The sequence below is a fragment of the Diadema setosum genome, chromosome 20 (assembly GCF_964275005.1).
Source record: "Diadema setosum chromosome 20, eeDiaSeto1, whole genome shotgun sequence".
NCBI lineage: Eukaryota > Metazoa > Echinodermata > Echinoidea > Diadematoida > Diadematidae > Diadema > Diadema setosum.
This window is the reverse complement of record NC_092704.1, coordinates 20,893,840-20,918,362: the sequence shown is the minus strand read 5'-3', so window position 1 is coordinate 20,918,362 and position 24,523 is coordinate 20,893,840. Positions and strand designations below refer to the sequence as shown.

Sequence of the window (24,523 nt, the reverse complement as noted above, 5' to 3'; positions counted from 1 at the left end):
ATTAGTGCAGAACATAATATCGGGTAGATTTCGCTTGCTTTTCACATAAATTCATTATGTGATATGAAATTTCACCCGACACTAAAACCAAGGAGGTTAAGAGATGGAGGACCAACATTCTTATTCCCTTTGATCCTATGTTCAATTCCGCCATTCAGAATATTGAAAGAAGGATGTGCTCAAATGGAGCTGCCCCACTGATATCTTATTGCATCATGAGTATGTCTATGATTATAGTCACTCTCTAGTAATGGAGATATGTTTTATGATGGCAAGTTTTAAAGGGATAGTACAATATTGGTGGAGATGAGAATTGGGCTGTTAACTTTTTGCGAGATACCAAGAAAACACTTATGATATAGTACAGAGCATACCATTTTAAGAGGAATTCAAAGTTTATTTGATGAAAATCGGGTTTGGAATGACTAAAACATCCAAAAACAAAGTAAAACAAAGCGATCGTAATAAAGTGTGGGTCCCACACTTCATTAGAATCGCTCTTTTTTGGATATCTCATCCATTTCAAAACCAATTTTCATCAAGTAAATGTTGAATTCCTCATAGAATTACATGCTCTTTCGTGTTTCCTAAGAGGTTTCTCATTATCTCACCAAAAAATGTTACAAAGCTGAAATTAGGTCTCACCCAATACTATACGATCCCTTTAACTTTTCGCTGTTCCTTCTTATAAAACACGGGCGGTACATTTACACAGGTGCAGATATAGGGGTGTGCAAAACAAAAATGCTGAAATGAATATCAAAATTACTCGACTGCACATGTCCGGACACTGTTATATGGTCAAGTTCACACAAACATTTAATGAAGACGGTCACAAGACGGTCAGCGTGAATTGAAATTTAGACAATCTTCCGAAGCTTTACTTGGAGTTTGCTTAACAAAACTTTTCCAACCGAAATAATCAGTAGTAGCTTAGACTCTAGAGCATTGCAGTGAAATTAACCATAGCAATTCAAGGTTAGATGGGATCGTTTCAACTAAAGGTGAATTTAGTTTAACTTAAATTAAATAAAGATAGGATAAAATTTACCTGGCCAGGGTTTTACCCTAAGAGAACCAACGTCGGGGCTCAACTCGTCTGCGACATGACGGGGAGGCGACGCTAGACGCTATCACGTGGAGAACGCGTCGATGAACGGGGGTCGTCGACGAATCAGCGGCCGACGCTATCCCATGCTTGCAGCTCCGCAACTATGTCTGACAGAAGGGCGTGGGCCGCTGGGTGCTGGTTGCCATTCATACTGTCTCGACGCCCTGGATCGACGTTGGCGTGGCTCCCATCGGTTGCCGTGTAGCACTCGCAGGTGGGCGTTGGCTCCAGACCGCCTGGTGGTTCGTCTGGCCAAGTCAACGAAAACAGGCCAGAAGCAGGTTGGCATCTTGTGGATCACCCTGCTGTTTAGCACTTTTACTCAGTTAGCAGAATATTTGTCTTAAGGAAAGCAATTTCTCTAAAGACCGTGGACGGGAACGTTGTAAGAAAGCTATATAACGGTCCTCTCTACACGGAGTCTGATTGTCGACTGACGCGCGACCAATGTAGTTTAACATGAGCCAACTTCCAGTCCCATACTCACATACATGGAAAGTTCCATCAGCTACGCCCATCTTGATATACTCATGACGTTAAACTAAAATGTGTGAAGTGTATGAGGCTGCGGTTTGAAACGAATACCGCGAACAACTCAGCATTAAAATTACGTAATCGGCGATACAAAAGCTACTATGTAGGAGTGTTTACACACATTCGTGATGGCACACATGTATCAGTTACCTGATTACACACATTTTATAAAACATGATCATTGCCGGTCACAAAACTACATATCAAAGTGATTACATGGCCAAATTAATTCGTAACAAGACTAATCTGACATATCAATTATTTATAACGAACTAAACTTGAACATGATAACATTTTAGTTTCATTTGAAGGGAATAATCGGAATAGTCATAAAACCGGCTTCTCAGGAGGGTACAATTTCAAGCACTCTCCGACATACAGCTCAGATTTACACTTTTGCACATAATATTTGGACGGAATGGACTTTTGTTTCATATCTTTTTATCATAAAGTGAAATTTCATTTAATTTTATTTGATAGATAAACAAGCAAGATAGTAGTCGACAATGGCTGTGTTATAGCTCTTAAAAAAAAATATTGTAATTGCTCATATGATGACATAAATGGTACCCTGGGGTACCAGAAAAAAATCGGCCATTTTGTTGAATTATTTATTATTTTTTAGGGCTGTACCCTGGGTTACCAAAAAGTGGGAAATTAATTTTTTGGTGTGTGATGAATTCTTCAACATTCAATTATGGCCATTGTTCTTGTAAAAAAAAACCCTCTTCATCCTGTAGTTTTCTCAATTAATCCCTTGTTAACGTTATGAGTAACTATCCCCGGCGTCACTGGCCTTCTGAAACACCTCCAGAACATCGGCGGCCCCTTCCTTCCCCAACTTCGCGTTTTCCAGCCTCTCCTCTCTGGAAATTTTCCTTCTTTTCCGGCCCTTTCCTTTCAGTGCGGCATAGCCCCCATCACCTGCTGGCATTTTTGCAGCTTGATCCTAATTGCGAAAGGATATTTTGTTCGGCACAAAGTGCACAAAGCTTACAAAATTACGGGATCGAAACTACGTCTACGAGATCGTAACTTTGGCACAGCTAGCGGGCTATTATAATAGTGCGTGTAGTCAGTGCATGAAGCGCTATACTGAGTATCGCACCATACCACGGGTCAGTACAGTGCGGATACGTAATGCAGTAACTCTGCGGTTGTACTCGAGTGAACGTGAGATGGCGCTACACAACGTGGTACCCCGGGTTACTACGATACCCCGGGGTAGCGCGTGGTGCATCATATATAGACGGTGCTTTAGACCCCGATCATCAAAGGGACTGTGGAATTCTTTTGTGCATCAATAGAACACTGACAGCTGTTTGAATAATTACAGCCAGTTGGAACTCCATCTCTTGATCGCATGGATTAAACAAGTCAACACCATCCAGATACTGCATGTGCAAAACAGGTGCATGTTGTGAAAGTGTTTTTTTCCGACTTTTGAAATGTATTTGTTCATTATTGTGAACCCTCTGAACTCGTGAATATTAATTGCATACAGCACATCGCAACATTTTTTGCATACCAGTCTCCCTATGATTACAAATTGTGGGGAACTATGAAGTTATGATTGTATATTAAACTTATGGAGCCACTACGAAATTTAGACCAATATAAAATAGTGTAATAAATTTGAAAGAAAAGATAATGCCATGCTAACAATGAAATTATGTGCTTACATAAAGACTTAATCGTGTATGAGCCATGTGTATGTGTAAAATGTTATATACAAGTGAGTAGTAAAAAGTATTATGTAATACCATTAAATGATGATAAATGAAGCGAAGAATATTGGAGTATACGATTTAGACAAAAAAATAGGATTGGATATAAAACATTATATTATTTTGAGCACATTTACCGTCTAAAAACGTAGGCTTCTATCCTCCTGGAAAGCCGAATTAATTGCTTTGCACTTAAATTGATTAATAAGAATGATAAGGCATGTTATTTTAGTTCTTTATAAATGAATACATTACATTAGTGCCCAGACATGATAAGTCAAGTATTTGTTTTTGTTTTTTTCGATTTCATTAATCTTTGCGTCATTTCTATTCACGCATCCCCATGTCTATAATAATGTACATTGCATCATTTTATCACTCGATGCCTGCTCGATGTAAGTATTAGTAGAGAGATGTGTTAGTCTCACCTTTCTAGTATAAGGGATGGTGAAAAGTAAAATATTACTTTAGAGGCATATCTTTTATAGAGAGTAACTGCTCGGGGCCTCAATTATGCAATGAGAAATGTTGAATCAGGGCAATTACCCCCCATGGCAATTCCCTCTCCCTAGTTAAACACTAGCTAGTGGTAAGATTAGAGTAAAGATCAGGGTTAGGGTTAGGTTTAGGGTTAGGGTTAGGATTAGGTTTACGATTAGGTTCAGGATTAAGGTAAGGGGAAAGGTCTGGCGTCTAAGGTATTGCACTAGACCAGAGAAATTTAGCTACTGCCTTTCTTTGTGCAAGGCAGATCCAGTTTGGCACTCAAGTCACATACACTGTGCATTGTACTTTGTAATTTGTTTTTAGTGGCAACTTTGAACATTGGGATCAAAGGAAAGGTTAAATAAGACAGTAAACTCCATAATATTATTATATCAAACCTCCCGGCCACTGCAAATGTTGAGCTCTGTAACATATCAATATAACAATAGCTAGGCCTAAATGCACCATTAACAATTTTGAATTGCCATTTACTATATTTACATGGTATCAATATTTTTAGCAATTTTTAGCATTTTAGCAAATGAATACCAATGAATCCTAACATTGCTGCAAGTTTATATGCAAAATGTGATAGATTCATTAATTTGTAACAAATTTCATGCGTTTCTTTCAGAGTTTACTTTACCTGGCTTGGGGCACTGTTTTATGTACATGTATTAGACAGCAAACTATTTATGGACTGTACCCCCTCCTTATTGTGAATTTACAAATGCACTTTCACAATTTACTTTTAAAAACACTCTGCATTACAAGTAATTCAAACATAATGCACACAAGAGGAATCTCTCACCTACAAGTGGGTGACTACCTGTAGTCCATGTGTCTATTTTATGTAGGCCTATCAATCTGAGCGCTACTTTCATTCAAATTTTGTTATTATGAGAAAGTTCTTGTTGTCCTCCGTATATTGCCTAAACTTCTAAACTGAATTTCTAAACTGAATACGCAGTATCAATGAGGATGCCATCTACAAGCAACTAGAAAAACAAAGTGTATAAGAGCAATATCACTGCATTTTATTAGTATGATTTCAAGCAGAATGAACTTGGTTATTTTTCTTTTGAAAAAAGTGGAATGAACTTAATACTGCTCACTTAAAAAAATAATAATAATAGAGACATCACCCTTTCTCACACACACACACACACACACACACACACACACACACACACACACACACACACACACACACACAAACGATATAGGAACGCAAACCCAAATAACAACCAGGAAAAACCTAGAAACCTACAAAATAACCAGCCATCAAACAAGTCAGTGGGTTGTACATTTCATGTGCTACAGGATGGGGCAGTTGGTACTGGAGATGTTGATATGCTATACTTGTGAATAGCCAAGTTACATGTTTAAATGGTTTAAACACTGCCGTGTACTTTGCAGGAGCTATAGCCCTTATCTTATCTCTCAGAATGCTGAACTTTTGAAAGAGAGAAAACCATGGCCAGTTTTGGATAATTGTTTGTTTGTTTTTAAGCAGAACATCAAGACTGGCAAAAAGAGAAGAATTGAATAGTGACCGACTGAATCATATCAATGCAGTCAAAAAGGAGTCTTCATTTCAACCCTTTCACAATCTTCATCAGAGGCAAAATGATAAACATAATATGGGATAGCAATTGCATACGATGTATTTTTTTTTTCTTTTGATGTACCTTGATACATTTCATACTTTGCATTTGTTGGTTAATTCTCACTTTCATGTTTTTGCCACATCTTTGTACACCAGGTTAGGGCTCACTGCTTGTTCACCACCCCCCCCCCCCCCCCAAACCCTTTCACCAATCAGTGCTGTTCCTATTTGACTCGTTTCCTATTCTTTACCCTTTTGTTGTCCCATATCTTGTTTGATGTTGCCTCCCTATTCATCATCATCCTTCACAGGTTGCCCCCTTTGATCCTTGGGATCATCACTGGCCCACCTCTGCCTTTTGTCTGTTCACCCCCTTGCTTTAATCCCCCTTCCAATACTTAGTACACTGTACCCATTTGGCTCTCTGCCTTTAACTTCTAACCCACCCCTTTTGTTTTCATTGTCCTGTGTCCCTTGCCCTCCTCAGACTGTGTTAGTTGTGTGTAGTCCATAATACATGTGATTGTGTTCCCTACTTGTTTTTGTCATTTTGCCTCTGACGAAGATTCTGCCATTATAAAAAATTTGGGCCCCTTTTGACTCAATTTCACTCCACTGGCTGCATGGCCACTATTGGATAGGCAGTTTTCAGCAGTTTGTTTGTTGTTGTTTTTTTTTTATGCTAAATGAATACAGTTCATTACAATGTAGTATATCAGAATTGATGTAATAAACCAATAAAACAAGAGAATTATTTTTTGCCTGTTCCAATTTGTATCACTCAGTTTAATACAGTATTAATCCTCTGCAGCCATGTTCTCTGTCCCACAAGTCTATTTTGAAGCTTATAAAGTGCAGTCCCCATGATGGAGAGAAATAAAAGATGGAGGAAATGTGGAACATGAAGATAAAGAGATTGAGGAAGATAAGAATCAAAGGACAATGAGGAAGAGGAAAGCAATATTGAAGGAAGATTTTGTGTCCTGGGAGAAGAAGGTAAAAAAAAGACTTGCAGTATAAAACTCATCCCTTTTACACTGCAATCTCAATCTCTCTCTCCCTCTATCATTCACTAATACACACAGAGGATAACACTTACCTTTTTACCCCCCCCCCCCCCCCCATTTTGGTTCATTCTCCCTCTCTCTCTCTCTCATGCATTTACATTCAAACTCATATCTTTGTTTTTCAAAAATATGGCAACTCATTTGAACAGGATGGAGAAATGAAGACATACCACACAGAAATTCATATTTGAGAAAATTATATTTCTACGTAGTATTCTTGTTTTCTCTGTGTGCAACATGCCCACATAGCACTTTCATAATAAAGGAACCATAACACACTTTGGCAATGTAATGCATGGCCCATACCGCATCATTACAGATATTGTAAAAAAGAAAAAGAATATTGTCCAAAGATCAGCTTTAATAATAAATTCAAGCCACTGTCAGCAGGAATCTCGTCTATCTTCTGCAATGGCTATGGACCTATCAAAAGCTAATACACACCAGAAGTGCATCATGTGTTGGAAATGTGTAAACTGGGAATATATGCACTTCAAAATTGTCAGTATAAATGAAACAAAATGAGATTGGAGCTGTGGCAACTCATTAGCATTGCACATTCTCTAAATGCTTGCACTCATGTTTTACAAGAGTGACGCTTCAATTCAATGTCTGAAGTGCAGTCGTAAGCAAGTTTCAACTTTGAAAGATCTTCCTTCAGGGACTGTGGCCTGGAATGACTGGCTCTTTCTCTTTGACACAAACAGACATGCACATTTTTTTTACATTCTTGGTTCATCCCTACCACACCCCCCCCCCCCCCCCTCCCAAAAAGAATGCATGATGAAATGTCATCTTCACTAATAACCAATATTCTCATTCAGTAAATCACGTATTGCTATTCATTTATATCTAAATCAGAGTTAATTCCTTTGTGCAACGTGGCATGTGGATTGGGACTAATAATCTTTAAAGTATTGGAGCAAAATCACAAGTATGGTCATTCTGGGCATTGCCATGGCAACAACTGTAACTGCTAGTTGTACGTACAAAATCCAAAACGGCATACCACCTAAAAACGGTTCTAAGTTTTTAGTTACTGATGATATCATTGTACAAATTTGTGAAGCATGTGTATTACAAATACAAATAAATAGTCTATACGGCTGGTGTTTGTCCCAAACAACCACTGCACATGGTACATCACTTCATGTTCAGGTACTTTGAAGTTCACTGCACTGATCTCATCTCCGAGGTTCTGGATGCAATAGCAGGTTGCCTTGACAATCTTTGTGTAGAATGCAACATTTCCTCCCCATGTAACCTTTTTGTTCATTGCTCTAAGCTTGGCAGAAGATAGCAAAAAACATCAATATGCTGATGAATGAGTTCATGACACATGGGGATATTCTCAAGGTAACCGTGGTGTTCATGGCACTGCATGTGGCCATGAAGTTATGGAAAACACATTTTCTTGTTCAGGAATTGTTTCCATGACAACCACTGGAGGGGAGAAAATGCATCATTTCGTGCTCCAGTCATCCTAGAGGTGACACTGTGCCCAACAACTTTGTTCTGGAAGACACTGGTGTGATCTCTCTAGCTGACAAATATTTATTTGGCAATCGTTTGTTTGGGTGTATCACTTCACGCCCAAGGTAACCTTTATGTTCATGGCACTGAGTTCAGCCACAAGGTACTGGAAGACGTAGGGCACAGTGACCGGCTCGATGTTGTCCGAGGAATCACAGGTGGCGCAGACCCACTTCCTGTGGCCACTGGTCAGAAGGTCCTGGAGGTCCGGCTTCTCGTCGCGAGTCTTCTGGCTCTGCTTCTCCAGGTGGATCCCTAGGAGCATGCCACACTTGGTGCACACCCGTGTCTGGGGAGGTCAGAGATCAAAGGTCAGAGGTCATGATATTCTGTAGGCATTGTACAGAATATTTCAGCAAAAAGGAACCCAAGATCAACTTGAATAGCATCTCCACACAAAACAAAACTGCTGCATATAATACCTTACAGAGAAGTCTCACTATTGAAAGTGATGTCAGTGACATCACTGAGAAGAAAAATGAATGTTAACAACAGTCCACGATTAAGAAGAACTTTTTCTTTTCTGTTAACATATTTAAGTAAACTGACAAAGGTCCTGACATTAAATTTTTGGAGACAGTTTTGTGTTTGCATCAATAACTGCCATTGCTGTCAACATTCACCTACAAAAATAAGGGAGATTTTAAAGAGTACCATGGAGACATTTGCATATCCATTCTCCTTAATGGGCAAAATTAATCCTCAAATCAGGGAGATTCTGAAATTCTACAGCAGAATCAGGAAGACTTGGCATCTCTGCATTGCTTTTTTCCCCCCTTCAGTCAATAAAACATCTATGTTCCACCTCAGCCAAAAATATTAGAAAAATCATTTCAAACTGATTTCCTTCCAAAAATGACTTGATGAAGTAAAAAGCTCATTTTAATAGCATGATATGGAGAAGGGGCAACTCATATACACTGTAGGGGGAAAAAAAACCTGCAACACTTAATAGTACCATGCTAATGTTCACTATAAAGTATCCAACTTTTTTCTCCAAAACCAAACTATACATATTGTAAATTTTCTGTCAAACATCAGGGGGGAAACTGCTCCGAAGGTGAGAATTTGACAGATTGATGCAGTGATACCTACCAGGCTCTTGTCCGAGCAGTTTAGAAGTCTGTCTTGGAGGAGAAACGATGTACCATGGGCCAGGAGAGAGTCTCTCTCCATCTCACCGAACCTGATGCCTCCTGCCCTCTTCCTCCCTTTCACTGGCTGGTGGGTCAGGATGTCCACTGGTCCTGTTGACCTCACCTGGGAGGTTGATGAAAACATAATATGAATTAATCATGCAAGTATAACAAAAGTTACCTTCAGACGACAAGCCTTAACATCAAGGTTAGGAAACCTCGAGGTTAGAGCTTGTAGTTAGGGACTGTGAAGACGCACTCGTAGTTAGCTAACCTCGAGGTTAGCTCAATGTTAAGAGCCACGAGAAATCTTATGGTTAGCGCTCTAACCACGAGCTGCGGGGGTCCCACTTGTAGTTAAGCACCGTGTGGACACAAAAATCAACGTACTCAAAGGGGCAGGAGCTTAACCTTGAGGTTTCCTAACCTCAAGGTTAAGATTCGTCGTGTGGACGCACGTCGTAGTTTGGGGGCAAGATCTTAACCTCGAGGTTTCCTAACCTCGAGGTTAGGGCATGTCGTCTGAATGTAACTAATGAGACCTTGTGGTGACCTTAGATGATGTCGGAGTCACTGATAAATAATGGGAGTAAAAGCCAAACACAAAAGACAGGCATTAAACCTCACTTCCTTCACCACCTCCCTCAACATTGATAGAGATCTAACCGTGTTATACTAATGAAGAACTGGACTGTGTAATGAACCATATCAGGATAATTACCCCCAAGACAACAAGGAAAAGTAGAAATTACACGGTGCGTAATATATGTCCCCGCCGGAAGTAGCATTTTTTAGCAAAATGTACAATATACAAATTTGTAGGTCAAAAATCAAGGTCAAAGGTCAAAGAAGTCAAAGGTCAAAATTCTGTGTAGAAGTTTTGAAGCGCTCACCTAGTGCCATCACATAAAGCAAACGGAATCAAAATCGGGTAAGAAATGGCGAAGGAGTAGCATTTTGTAGCAAAATGTACAAAACAGGTCAAAAATCAAGGTCAAAGGTCAAAGAAGTCAAAGGTCAAAATTCTGTGTAGAAGTTTTGAAGCCCTCACCTAGTGCCATCACATAAAGCAAACGGAATCGAAATCGGGTAAGAAATGGCGAAGGAGTAGCATTTTGTAGCAAAATGTACAATACAGGTCAAAAATCAAGGTCAAAGGTCAAAGAAGTCAAAGGTCAAAATTCTGTGTAGAAGTTTTGAAGCCCTCACCTAGTGCCATCACATAAAGCAAACGGAATCGAAATCGGGTTAGAAATGGCGAAGGAGTAGCATTTTGTAGCAAAATGTACAATATAGGTCAAAGGTCAAGGTCAAAGGTCACGACTGAAATTCTGTGTAGAAGTTTCAGAGCTCCCATGTAGTGCTATCATATAAAGCAAACAGAATCAAAATTGGCTCATAAATGACAGAGAAGTAGCAAATTGAAGATTTTTATCACACACGGACGGACACACGGATGCACGGACGGACGGACGGACACACGGACACACACACGTACGGAGCCCGTTTCATAGTCCCCTGCTCGAACTCGTTCGGCGGGGACAATTACCCCCCTAATCTAAATACTGGTTAGTGATAGGGGTAGAGTAAAGATTACAGGGTTAGGGCAGGGCTAAAGTGTGGATTAGAGTTGGGATTAGGTTCAGGATTATTATTAGGGTTAGGGGTAGGAACAGGGGAAGGGTCTTGGGTAATAGTCCAGGGGGTAATTGTCCTAGGGGGGAACTGTAATGAATAAGCAAGGTGTTGGAGACAAAGAAAAATATGTCGGGCAAGCGAAGGCCCAAATGACCCTGTGGTTTACCTAGTATGTTGTAGGAGGATCCTAGAGAGACTATGAAAACAGAGACCAAAAATGAAATTACCCCCAGATCCTGTGATTACCTTCCAGTATGAGTTATACTATGTTTCTTATCAACCATAGCATCAACTAAAAGTTGTAAATGATATGCAGATTGGCACTGGCAAGTCAATACAGCCTCCGCTGTAGGCCCATTTACCTGAAATTTGTCCGACACCATATGCCTGAGCCTCTGGTAGTAGACAACACCAATGAAGATGTCTGCCTCAAGCTCCACACCTGACGTACCACTGTACATCCGCTCTGTTCCATAGTAGTTGTATCCTCCTAAAACATGCAGAAAATTTGTATACAGATTTCAGATCAAAGAGCAATGAATACACCATTGTTTCATTCAATCTCCTCTCCAAAGAAAATACTCAAAACAGCAACACCAATACAAAATTAAGAACCAACTCACACATGACAACTTGTTCCAGTCTCACACAAATAATAACATAACATGGTGCTTATACAGCCAATATCACTGTCACTGATTGCGTCTCTATGTGCTTTATAAAAAAAACAAAAAAAACAACAAATAAACAAACAACGAATTTGAAAAAAAGGCCTAGCCACACAAGTAGGAAAAGGATTAAAAATCATGTCTCATTATCAGGTCTTCTAAGCTGATTTACCTACAAAGCAAAGTGGCAGATACGCTCATTGACATTGCAAGGCATAAATGTCTGCCGCATCTGCCTCAACAATGCCAAACTGGTCACCTACCTGCAGTTAGAAGCTTGCCAAAGTAATCAACAGCGGGCTTGTCCTCAGAGAAAGTGAATGGTGTTGCATCATGACACAGACCATGAAGGGCGCCAGATTTTCCTGCCATGCTCTCGATCATCATACCTGTACAGCAATGGAAATCAAGTCGTAATCTCCTGTTTCAGTGCCACTTACTAGTGCTATAGTGCAAAAAGTACAACTCATTTTTCTCCCCATTGCAATACAGGATATCAATAAAAATTTGGTTTCAGCAGCCCTTAAGTTGGGTGTGGTAACCACCATAAATTGAGCGCAAAAAGATATGGCATGCTAATAGGGTACATAATTTCTTCTTACCCTTTTCCCTTTTACCATGGCTTGCTTTCATAGTTCTGTGAAGTGATTGGTCAATTTGTCAACTACAGTATCACTTTTGCAGGAAGTCATTCAGAACTGATACGGAATGACATAATTAATCATACAAGGTTTAATACAAGATACAATTAAAATTTTAATTTCTGGAGTCCTTCAGTTGGTTGTGGTATCTGACACATAAATGAGCAAAGAAAGATATGGCATGCTAATACACTACATAATTTCTTTTACCTTTCATAGCTCTGTGAAGTGATTGGCCAATTTGTCAATTATCATTTTGCAGGAATCCATACTGAACTGATATAAAATGACATAGTTACTCATATCCTGGCAGTCTTCAGAGATGTTTTGTCTTAAAAAATACTCTAGGCTTACTAAGTAATATGAGACAAGACAAGACAACATAAGCACTGTATAAGTAAAATACAGTGAAACCTTGTCATAACAAGGTAACAAGGTTGGTTATAGTGAGACACCTGATTTTAACAAGGTGTTATTTTGCAGGCTGTATTCCATTTAAATATACTCTTCTGAATTTATCCCTGATGAAATGAGATACTCATTGTAAAGAGGAAATTTCAGTGCTCCCAAACAGCTCATTTTAACAAGGTTCCCCTATACAGAAATGTGAGAGTACTTGCTGAAAAATGTCTGAAAAAATCTGAAACTTGTGAAACAAAGCCTGAAGTGCATTAAACTGTGAAAAAAAAAGAAGCCTGAAAAGTGGGTTTTAAGACACTGTAAAATGTCTGAAATCAGATTAAACTCTGAATTCTCACACCCCTGCCTGTATTTGAGATCTGTTACAACAGAAAAAAAAAATGCAGAGTAACTGCATAAGTGACTTGCCTATGGTCATACGGGAGGGGAAGCCATGCGGATTGAAGATGATGTCGGGTGTCATGCCACTCTCAGTGAAGGGCATGTCTTCCTGTGGCCATCGCTGGCTGCAGATCCCCTTCTGGCCGTGGCGACTGGAAAACTTGTCTCCTATGATGGGATTCCTCTGCAATGACAAATTAAAACACAAGGTTCTATAAGACCATTCCCCAAGGACAGCCATTCTTTCAGTACAATATCCCCATAGCAGTTCCACGGTAACCATCCACACTCATATCTTGTTCTGTCCCAACGACTGTGAAGGCGGACATTTTAATGTGAGCAAATCTTTGTGCTCAGCAGAGTAAGATAAACTTCACAATTTTTTGTTTTCTGAGGAATCAAAGTACTAAATAGTATTACATATAGCAAGTACAAATATTTGTTTGCATTTATTTTTTGCACTTGTTTCTGGTCATGGCAAAAATTTCCTCTTTTACAATATCTCACTATATTTAATGCCCATAAAGGAGCTGTTTGTCTGTTTGTTTGTTTTTGTTCTAGTTATGAGTATCAAGGCAGACTGTGTAAAGGTATAGAATGTAGACTGTCACAATACAATCAGCCCTGGAATCATTTTCTCACTGGAATTACATCAAAGTGCATCACATCTTCATGATTGCAAACTGCCACAGCAACAATGGAAATCTACACTATCTTCCTGCTTTCTTGCTGAGACTGAAGCAGCCATCAGTGTTTGCACATAAAAAGATTTTTCTTTTCAGACCTTTCTGCCAGCCAGTGCTCTTGTTCCCTATATCCTACAATTGTCTAAGCCATCAGTATAATTAAATGATTATAATCTTGTGATACCTGATTTCCTTTTTCCGCAAGGTCCTTATTCAAACTACATAAATCAAATATGGTACTCAATGTTGTAAAGGTGAATGCATAAATGCATGCATCAGAGACTTTGTTATATATGATGCTCCTGTTTATGCAAATTATAGAAATAAGACTTAACTTGTTTTTGTCTACATACTGCCTATTATACAATGAGTTCAGTCATACTGAATGAACAAGCCGTCATTCATTTATGGTAACATATGTCAAACATTCGCAAAGGAAAAAGCACCACTCAAGAAACTGCCACATCATATTTTTTGTAACATTCCAAGAAAATGATTTTAAACTGCATTAGTCTATCCCCGTCACTAGTTATAAAATCATCTAACATAAAGAAAGGGCACAGACCAAGGAAAAAAATAAAAGAATTGGATAAAAGGAGGTCGACCATCTCACCTGTATTCTGAGCTGTATGAAGGCTTTTTGACAAACTTGGTTGCCGAGGTCATTTCCGGTCAGTTTGATGTGGTCAACCACAGCCACTTCTGACCCACGGTACCTCTCAACAAATGTTTGGTTTGAGTCCGTCTTGATGTAACTACAGGTGTGCAACGAAACATCACATTTTGCTCAAAACACGACTTAATGCAGAAAATCAGGCTCCAGCCCTTGCACTTTTTTTTTTCAAATGACATTGTGATTAATCCTTATCTTCAAGCCAAGTATAATGCATAAATATTTCTGCACATTTTGTCTGTGATCCCCACTGGCTTCATTCAATATCAAGATGCAGTGCTTATAGCAACACAATATTCACAGTAACTTCACTTCATCAGACTTGTTTAGAGTAGGTACAATGTATACATTTAAATACTTCCCACTTTTGACATGTACCTTGTACCACATTTCTGTACGTTGAAAAAAAAGTGCTCGACTGAAGTTCAAAAAAACAATGGAAACATCCATGGTTGTTAAAAGACTACAAAAAAAAACTAGATATATCGCTATGGCTACTGATATGCCTCCGCCATAATGCATGGTTCTCCTAATAGGTCTATAGTACAATGTCTTGACAATGTGTGATGACAGTTTCACACAATTGGCAAAATATTAAAATGACAGGTTTGACACAAATGTGCTGAATGTTCACTTTCCTAGAACTAGGTTCAATTGGATGAATGATTAAAATGTCAGAGTGCAGATTTTTGGGGAACTGATGATTTTTACTTGACTTTTGACCCTTTTATAAGTTTATGCATTGAGTAATTTTCAAGGTATTGAGAAAAAGTATAATTTCAGTATCAAATGGGAAAATAGCATTATCTAAACCTGGCCTTTGACCTTTGACCTCACAGTTCCAAAGAGAATCACTGTTAGGTTAAACACGCATAAATATGTAAGTTTCATGATGATACCTTGAGTTACTTTCGAGATATGGAGGAAAAAGTGCAATTTAGCACTTTCACTTGACCTTTTACCTTTTGACCTTTGAGCAAGAAACTTCCCCAAAAATATATATTGGGTAATACATGCCATACATCAAGTAAAAAAAAAAAAAAACCTTCAGGCATACTGCATTTTAAGGAAAGTAGTGATATTTTGAGGAGTTGACCTTGACCTTTGACCCCCTGACCTTTGACCCATGACCCCCAACTTCCCTAGATAATCACTGCCCATCGGTACAAGCATATATACTAAGTTCCATGAGAATACCTTGAACCATTTGCGAGATATGGAGAAAAACATGAAATTTCAATGTTTTTTTCACAAAATAACCTGTGACCTTTGACCTTTGACCCTGTGACCCTAAAATCCACACAAAGTATCATCCCCCAAGGATATACCCTCACACCAAGTTTGATGTAAAACCACCACACGGTTCTTGAGATATCGACAAAAACAAAACAAAAAACAAAAAACAAAAAACAAAAACATCAAAACAAAACTAAAGTAAAAAGAATGGAAATAAAGTAATAAGAGACTGGCATATAAATGAGGAGTGTAGAGACACTTACGCATAGAAGGGATCTCCCTGTTGTAAAACTGTCCCTACTGGAGGAAAGCCATCTTGGTCCAGCTGACCTTTCACCCTTGGATCATCCACATTGCACCCTAAATGTTCCAGAGCCAAAGAGACAATTTAATCTGCATAACTTTCTTTATGAGGGTATGTGTAATTGTTGTCAAAGTACATTGTCTAGATAGCTATTAACCCATTTGAGGTTGTGGACGAGCTGATTTTGCAACAACACGCATTTCCCATATACCCCTGTGCAGCCCAAGTATATCAGAGACTCGTCCACAATGGGTCAAGTACACTTAACTGGATTTTCCCATAAGTTTTATTCATCTAACCCGTTGAGGACAAGTCCCGAGAATACTCGGGCAGGTGTCTATGGAAAATATGAGTTTTAGCAAAATCAGTCCGTCCTCAACGGGTTAATGGTACATCTCACATCCATTTTCCTTTTCCATTTTTAGTGGAGGTGACGATAAGGGAGAGAGAGCTCATGCACACAGCTCCTGTGCAAGCAAAGAATTCACACAGCAAACTCAATAATTATGCAGATCCCCAACTGCTTTCGATAGTGTTTTCAGAAGTTCTGCCATGTTGAACAAAATAATGTCAGCAGTGCATCCTGGTACTGATAACTAACCCTTGCTCATCAAACACTTAGCTTCATTTTCAAGCAAAGGGAACTCTTTATCATCTTATCAATAGTGAAACCTAATTTGAAAGGCTGCTGTGTTGCGCTTGATAGGTTTTTCTGTATACACCATTAACCCGTTAAGGACAAGTCCTGAGTATACTCGGACAGGTGTCTTTGGGAAAAGCATGTTGTAGCAAAATCAGTCCGTCCTCAACAGGTTAAGGTTATGAGTAAACCTAGTTTGTGACTTTGAATTGAGGGCCATTCTGAAATGTTTTGTGTATCATACTGATGTCATGAAAACATTGAACTATGAAGTATACTGAGTCTTTCTCATATATATATTTTTTTTTTCCACAGATTTCCTTCCACAAAACATATTTTCACAATGTTCTTCACAATGTTCTATTACATTACAATAGGCTGATACACCAGACAGTGGGCTGTGCTTGTAATGAAAGAAGAAGAAGAGGAGGAGGAGGAGGAGGAGGAAAAAGAAGAAGAAAAGAAAAGAAAAGAAAAGAAGAAGAGGAGCAAATACAACAACTAGTCAGGGATTAAACGTGTAATTCAAATAATGTAAATTCACGACGCCCTTTATGTGACAATAATGTCTTTTTAAAGAGTAGTAATACGATCACAAGTGACCTCATCTGAGACTACACTCACCAAAAACTGCTGGGACGGCACTACGTTTATCACCAGTCTTTTGTTTCAGGTCAATCTCTTCTGTCTTGTAGATGGAGGCGTGGGCGAAACCCCTCTCCAGCCCCGCCTTGTTGATGATCATAGCATCCTCCATGTCATATCCCTGATAGAAAAAAAGCATCATGGAGGAGACTCATCACTCTATCACTCAAAAAACGTCCTCTGATTCCCTTTTTTCTGTCACTGTACCAATATGTTTATCTGTTCTGTATATATCTCCAAGTACAACTATCACTTGTACTATCTTTCCACATTCCTGTCTTTTGTACTGTACGAGCTGAAATGTTCGCGGTGGTTTTATTTTCGCGAATTTCGCGAATCGCCTTTGAACCGCGAAAATAACAACACGCGAAAATAACAACGCGCAAATAGTTACGTTCAGTTAGACCGTCGCAACCGCGAAATTAACAACACGCGCAAATGTCCTCCAAGTAGCAATTCGCGAAAATATCTGTACGCGAAAATTTCAGCTCGTACAGTATATTATTTCCTCTGTTCCTGTAAAGTACACATTTATGTATCCTTACATAAACATGTGTGAATCTAGTAAAGATTTTACTTTCTGATGTTAAATCAGGGCCAAACATTAACATTCGCAATCTCTTGCCCATTACTTGCCCATTTATTGGGCAAATAAAATCATAACTTTTCAGATTTTAATTTGCCCAACAGGAAAGAGTACTTGCCAAACTTAGCAATAATGTATTCATTGCCTTGTGTATGAGGAGCTTCTGATATGTCTATTGATGTGAAAATTTTATTTGTCTGGTAGGGCAAGTAATGTTTAATGTTCTTATATTTTCACTTGCCTGACATATCATTCCGTTTGCCACAGGCAAATGCTTCTGTCAAGCCCCGTCTAAATGTTAAATGCCCAAACAGGAGATACCAAATAAAATCACACGGCTAAGACTGCCCTGTAAAAGCACTGGTGGTGGTAATGCCTGCACAGGACATTGCATAGAAACTGATCTTGAATCACACATCATCAATGACACAGAACCTGAATTGGCACTGAAATGACAGTACTTGCTGTATTATTTCCGATACAGCTGGACTGGAGACATAACCAATACAACAGCAATAGGAGCAAATGGTGGAATTCACAAAGATGTATACAAGTCAAGCAAAAATCTAACACAGTGGCAAAACCAGTGAAAACACATGATTGTCATAAGGGGACTAAGGCATGCTTATGCCATTGAACTTACCGTGTAAGAAATGACAGCTACAACAGCATTGGTGCCTAGAGGGAAGTTATCAAACTCGTACTTGTCGTATGTGTGCGGTCTGACAACCGGTGCCTGGGGTGTCTGCAGCTTGTACATCTTGTGGTCGGCTCGGAAGGGGAGAGTGTGAGAAGGAAATCCCATGGTTTGCTTCCCCATCTAATGGGAAATGCAAAGGTCAAAGAAGAATGGATACATACCAGTTACCACATGATTGTGTGACTAAGGGTCATTTTTCATGAACTATTTATTATCATAAACATATCATTAATGACTTCAGTTTCAGTGAAGTGAACATCACAAACACAATCTATGTAGTCTTGAAATTATACATGACGCTGAGAAACAAGGAACAGTTAGATCAAAATGAACTCTTATGTGTCAGCTGGACCCACTTTATAGACTAAGTTTTCATGAAACTGAAGTGAAGCAAGTAAAAGTAACTCCCTACCTTCAGTCTGAAATGAATGAAAAGTATAATATCACTATTTTTCACCCCTTCTCAGATCTATCTAACATTTGAGTTCTTGATAGCGACTGTCTCACTGCTTAGCTGGTACAAAAAAAAAACAAACAAACAAAAAAACAAAAAAAAACAAAAAAAAAAACACAGTACTAATCATGCTGACACTATGTACGCTGTGGTAAAGAAAATGGATTCAATTAACCATATAACCCATCCCTCTCTCCCCCAACTTTGCTAATTACCTAACATAGACTCTGCACAAAACTGTCTGACTCTGGCAGACATTATGTTTAACTGCTTTCAAATTGTGCTCTGAGAATTTGCAGGAACTGCTAGCATTCAATTCTTTGGATGTTTCAGAGAATATTTCGGTCTCAGTGAGTGAAGTATGTTTTGCCACTTGCCAGGTTGTTTCTTTGTCGGATAGTCTAATACTGTACTTAGGCTGCTCTGATCCCTACCTGACACTGATACATGTTTCTTGGACTCTGGTTGAAGTCAGAGAATGGAGTCAGGCTTGCTGCAATACTGAGAATGCTGCCCTCGCCCAGCTCTAAATGGGTAGTCTGTAACAACAAAATGAGTGATATCATGAGATTATTATTATCATTATTTTTTTTTTTGTTAACAAGGGGATGACATGACTGCACAAGAGTTACAAAAAACAGAAGAACATTTTCTGGGTCCTGTTTGAGTAAACTATTCATTTGCCTCTTCCTAGGGAGAATTAAACTTAACTAAATGTGTATCTAAACTTTATAGATTATTCATCCAATTCTATCATCATGTTTAAACAGCATTTGAAACTACACACAGCAAATAAATTACAAACTTCAATAGACCTTATGAACTTGAAACTGCTTTGATAATGACCACAACGATACCAGATAGGAACAATCATAGCTCTACACTAAGTAGCACTTTAAAGGGAAGGTAAACCCAAAGAGCAATGTGGATTGAGTGAAAGCAGCAACATTAGTAGAACACATCAGTGAAAGTTTTAGAAAAATCGGACAATTGATGCAAAAGTTATGAATTTTTAAAGTTTTGGTATTGGAACCGCTGGATGAGGAGACTACTAGAGGATATGAGGTATGAGTGGACAACAATACAAAGAAAATATAAAGGATATTCAACAAAAATTCACTTTTCTTGAATTATGAAAGAGCAGTGGACCAACCGCTTTCAGAAAGCAGGGGGAATAATTGCTACCCTTAACATTATGTCAGTATCAAGTTGATGGAATATGTAATTTTCATGAAAAATGGATTTTTGTAGTATTTTCTTTATATTTTCTTGATATTGTAGTCCACTCATACGTCATAACCTCTAGTAGTCTCCTCATCCAGCGGTTCCAACACCAAAACTTTAAAAATTCATAACTTTTGCATCGATTGTCCGATTTTCTTCAAACTTTCACTGATGTGTTCTAATAATGTTGCTGCTTTCACTCAATCCACATTGTTCTTGGGGTTTATCTTCCCTTTAATTAAGTATAGCTATCTGACACAATTGTAAACAATGGAATAGTACAGAGAATATCTTTGAAGTCATCATGAAAACTTACACTCCACCACAACAATGCTCAGACAGTCTTTTTTTCATTCTGCCTGTTAAAACACTCCACGCTGAGTGCTGAAAGGATGTTGCTGAGGCAATCTTTTGGTTGACACGGATACCACCTTTAAAAAAGGTTTTTCGGTGTGTGTCTGCCAAGACGGTGGCTCTAGCTCCCTCCTGTGATTTTATTACCCAAGGCAAGAAATGTTTTCCTGTGTTTGTTCTCTGGACATTGTGCGAACATTTTTGAGATGATATCTGGACAAAGTCTCTTAAAACAGGACTTGACAATAAAAAAAAAAAAAAGGAACAGGTAGGAAAAGAGAAAATAGACTGAGAATAAATGCCGACCTTCTCATGTGCCTCTGAGGGAGTGACTGCTATGTCCATGTAGACCTGCTCAAAGGTGCCAATCATCTCTGTCGTTTTGAGGGCCAGGTTTCGAACCGGTCTCATGAGTCTTGCTGGTGTGGTGAAGATGTAGAGACCCGGGTACTGTCCCCCTAGTTTGCCATTGGACTGGACCAAGACTATCTCAGTGGTCGATGACACCTGTTAGTTCAAGAGGCAGAGGAAGTCTATTTCCTTCACATTCTATTTTCTTTCTGATGGTGACGAACAGAAGAATCATCTCTCGGACAGGTTTCTTTCACAGTGAATAGAATGAAAACATGGAATATATTGGCAGCTTTGACAGATGTGAAAAGTTTTTAACCAAATTTTTATGGGAAGAAAAAGAAAGTGGCAGAAGGAAAGGAGAAGAAAGACAGAGAGCCTAAAGAAAGAAGAGACTGGACAAGGACAACTCAAAGTAGAGTGCCCTAGAGAAATCATTGGCTGCTGGACAATCAAAACACAAGAAAACAAAAGATAACTACAGGGTGTAGATCGAAAAGCACTCACACGACACAGATGCATGCCAAGTATTACATTTCCACCCTTTAAAAAAAAATCAAAAAAAAAAAATCAAATCCTGGATCCAGAATGGTGACTACCAAAACTTAATCCAGATCTGTTCAAACTTTTAGATTATTTTGCAAACTGACAGACAGAAAAACAAACCAATGCTGCCAAAAACATTAATACCTTTGGCAGAAGAAATAATGATGACAACAATGACACCAGCAAAAAGAATTACCACTACCACTGCCATCACCAAACTCATGGCAGCAGAAAAACTAAGAAATCCTCCTCAAAATTTTAGACTCCGGCTCTTACCCCATTCTCCTCCTTGACCTTGAGGCTTTTCATTCTGGATGTCACCTGAGCAGCAATGTCGTGGGGGAGGTAACCAAGGACACGCCCATCTAGCACCACCACATAGCAGTCCGAAGCCCTGCAGGGAAGGGGGCCATCCAGAGGGGTCATGCCAAGGTCATAGAGGGCACGGGCTACTGGTACCACCATCGGCTGAGTGTTCACAACCTTGGCAAAGAGAGCATAACGATATCACACACGAAATTACTTTAGAGTTGCTTGAAAATAGACACTTCTTAGGGTTAACATAACAGGGCCCCATTTTACTAAAAGATAAAATTGATTTTAAATTTCCTTGCCACACAGGCTGCCATAGACTTACAGTTGAAATCAACTAACCAACTTGAGTTTTTATAAAACAGGGCCCTGGACTAAACCCCTCAGCATCAGCAGAAATTTCATCAATACATAACACAACATAAAAGTAATGAAAAATGGAATGTACTGAGCCCCTAATTGCAGCACAGAGCTACTAATTGAAGTAACTTATAATATTTTCACCAGACTGTGTAATTCATGCCCCTGGAAAATGACTCATCACAGTAAAAGACAAAATGAATGATGCTTACCACACACTGGTCTATTAGGCATATTTCCCATGTTGTTTTAGCTTTATCTTTATCAAATCTGAAGGAGATACGTACTCCACGTTTTACAGGAATGCCCATACCTGGCACGATGCAGTGAGATGGTTCATCAATCCACATGGAGCCCCATCAGGAGTGTGAACTGGACACAAGAACCCTGCAAGGGTGAAAAATTACAACTTTCAAATTGGCGAACACTTCACAAAATTATCAAATATGGTGTACAAATTGATCCAAGGATTACCTCAAAGTGGTGTGATGGTATACTTTGACAAAATTCATGCATGTGTATGGCCCTGTAGAGGGTGAAACAATTCCACAGGAGTTGATAAGATGGTAAGTGTTTTCTTTTTTTTTTTTTTATTGATGGCAAGTACCCCTAGGGGAAAGTGAACATCCCAACACGAGACTCACCCCAAGCCTCTGGCAGCAGCTTCCTCACAGACGTCGTGCGCATCTCTGCAAAGAAGGCACCTCTGTGGATGCATCGGAAGTGGGAGAGGAACCGCATGAAGTTCAGCTTGTCTGCCACCACCGTCATCCCTGAGGCCTGCAAACATTGAAGGAATGTGAGAAGATGAAGTCGTGAAGTCATGCTCCTCACAACCAATTAGACTCTCATCTTGTCCTCACTAAAGTAGCAACTCTAAAATTTACTCAGTATCTAACATTTGAGAATCATTAGACGGGGTACAGGATGAATTCAGAGAAGCTACAAGATACAGCTGTATCAGAAAAAAAATTGTTTCGATGAACATTGAATGTATGTATGATGTACAGATTTTGTAGAACAATAAATGTCGGGGAGGGGGAGGGGGGTGAGGGACAAGAAATATCAGGAAAAGGAAAAAGATATTTCCAAAGATTTGGCAATTTGATATTGAAACACTACCTTTAATCTTCTTAAAAGTGTTGTCAATTCTAAATCTACCAATTTAGAGGCTATAGATCACACACTTTAACATGTCTGGCCAGGTTGGGTGGCATTCTACCCCATCCCCAACACACCCGATCCCCAAAACAAGCAAACAAACTATGAGGTGAATGTGATATGAGATAGTTAAAGCTACTATGGTAATGCAGTGCATCATTGTAATGCAAGATTTACACGATTATTTCACTCCCATTCATCACCAGTTACTTACCGAACTGAGATAAATTCTCACAGCGAAGTTTCAACAATGGTCCCTATGACCAATGTGTCAGCTTTAGAATCAAATACCTACATAGATGAACTCTTGAGGGGGTGGGGGAGGGGAAGGGAAGGGTAGGAGGGGACACACGACACAAACCTGCATCAGACCGAGTCCTGTCTTTGAAGCTACATTTCCCGTAGCAATGAGGTATTCCATCTTTCTGGTCAAATCTCCGGCATTTCTGACAGCCATGCTCACAGAGGCTTTGTATGGAATGGTAAAACACATTCATTGGTACTCTTGAAATACTCTACATTTATATTGTTTAAAACTCATCAAACTTCACAGAAAACAACTTTCTCTTGTTTAAAAAGAATGCTTTCAGTACCTGTGTTTATGTGTTGCAGTGAACATAACAATGCTATCAATACTATAAAAAAAATGGATATGAAATATAAAATGCACTCTTAAATCAATGATTGATATATTTTTCAAATACTATTTCTATAAACGTATACATAAAACCATACATCTCAATAATCCTAATCTAAAAAATGTATGTTTTAATAACTTTATAATTTGTTGTACAATTTTGTAGAAAAAAAACACATAAAAATGTAACAAGACAACATTTATTCCATTCAATATAATACTTTGCTGTAAATTGGAGCAAAATGAAAAAGATGGGAAATTGGTGAAAGAGACATTTCTACAAGATTTCAAGCTGCACAAGAGATGTGCACATGCGGTATATTATACACTACTGCACAATCTGGTAAGGATTAAGGTTGTGTCATTACCTTCACTGAAAACAAATCTGTGGGCATCCTTTGCTTTTTTCTCCAGAATGAAGCGAAGGTTGAAGAGCCAGCTCTCTAGTTTTTCCTGTAATAAGAGTCACAGTGTCCAGAAATAAGAATACTGATGAAATTGAATTTGAATCTACAAAGAAGGAATCGCCACACAGGGTTCATACACTTCCACATTTTCAAAATTCCCTGACTTTCCATGACTTTTCAGAGCAGAAAATGTAAATTTCCATGACCATTTTACACGATGTGCACATCTTATTCTGTATTAAAGTGTGTAAAAATACATCATCATAATACAAGGAAGCAAAATAAGTGTGTATACA

General features: G+C 38.9%; 2 protein-coding genes across 2 annotated transcripts in view; both read right to left on the bottom strand.

Moving 5' to 3' along the window:
- The window catches only part of LOC140243840 (mitochondrial protein C2orf69 homolog), a 33,992-nt gene extending 32,789 nt beyond the window's left edge, over positions 1 to 1,203 (bottom strand). The window contains exon 1 of the mRNA XM_072323508.1: positions 1,052 to 1,203. The gene's annotated coding sequence lies outside the window, so the exon portion shown is untranslated. The remainder of the gene's footprint in view (positions 1 to 1,051) is intronic.
- A 5,541-nt stretch (positions 1,204 to 6,744) lies between these two features.
- LOC140243908 (DNA-directed RNA polymerase I subunit RPA2-like) overlaps positions 6,745 to 24,523 on the bottom strand; it is a 32,256-nt gene continuing 14,477 nt past the window's right edge. The window contains exons 11-26 of the mRNA XM_072323578.1: positions 24,189 to 24,273; positions 23,545 to 23,651; positions 22,667 to 22,802; positions 22,336 to 22,409; positions 21,627 to 21,833; positions 20,760 to 20,960; positions 19,310 to 19,414; positions 18,365 to 18,541; positions 17,115 to 17,256; positions 15,810 to 15,906; positions 14,251 to 14,392; positions 12,979 to 13,135; positions 11,773 to 11,898; positions 11,204 to 11,331; positions 9,163 to 9,327; positions 6,745 to 8,356 (exon numbers count right to left, since the gene is read on the bottom strand). Coding sequence (XP_072179679.1) covers positions 8,117 to 8,356; positions 9,163 to 9,327; positions 11,204 to 11,331; positions 11,773 to 11,898; positions 12,979 to 13,135; positions 14,251 to 14,392; positions 15,810 to 15,906; positions 17,115 to 17,256; positions 18,365 to 18,541; positions 19,310 to 19,414; positions 20,760 to 20,960; positions 21,627 to 21,833; positions 22,336 to 22,409; positions 22,667 to 22,802; positions 23,545 to 23,651; positions 24,189 to 24,273 — 2,289 coding nt within the window. The 3' untranslated portion in view covers positions 6,745 to 8,116. The remainder of the gene's footprint in view (positions 8,357 to 9,162; positions 9,328 to 11,203; positions 11,332 to 11,772; positions 11,899 to 12,978; positions 13,136 to 14,250; positions 14,393 to 15,809; positions 15,907 to 17,114; positions 17,257 to 18,364; positions 18,542 to 19,309; positions 19,415 to 20,759; positions 20,961 to 21,626; positions 21,834 to 22,335; positions 22,410 to 22,666; positions 22,803 to 23,544; positions 23,652 to 24,188; positions 24,274 to 24,523) is intronic.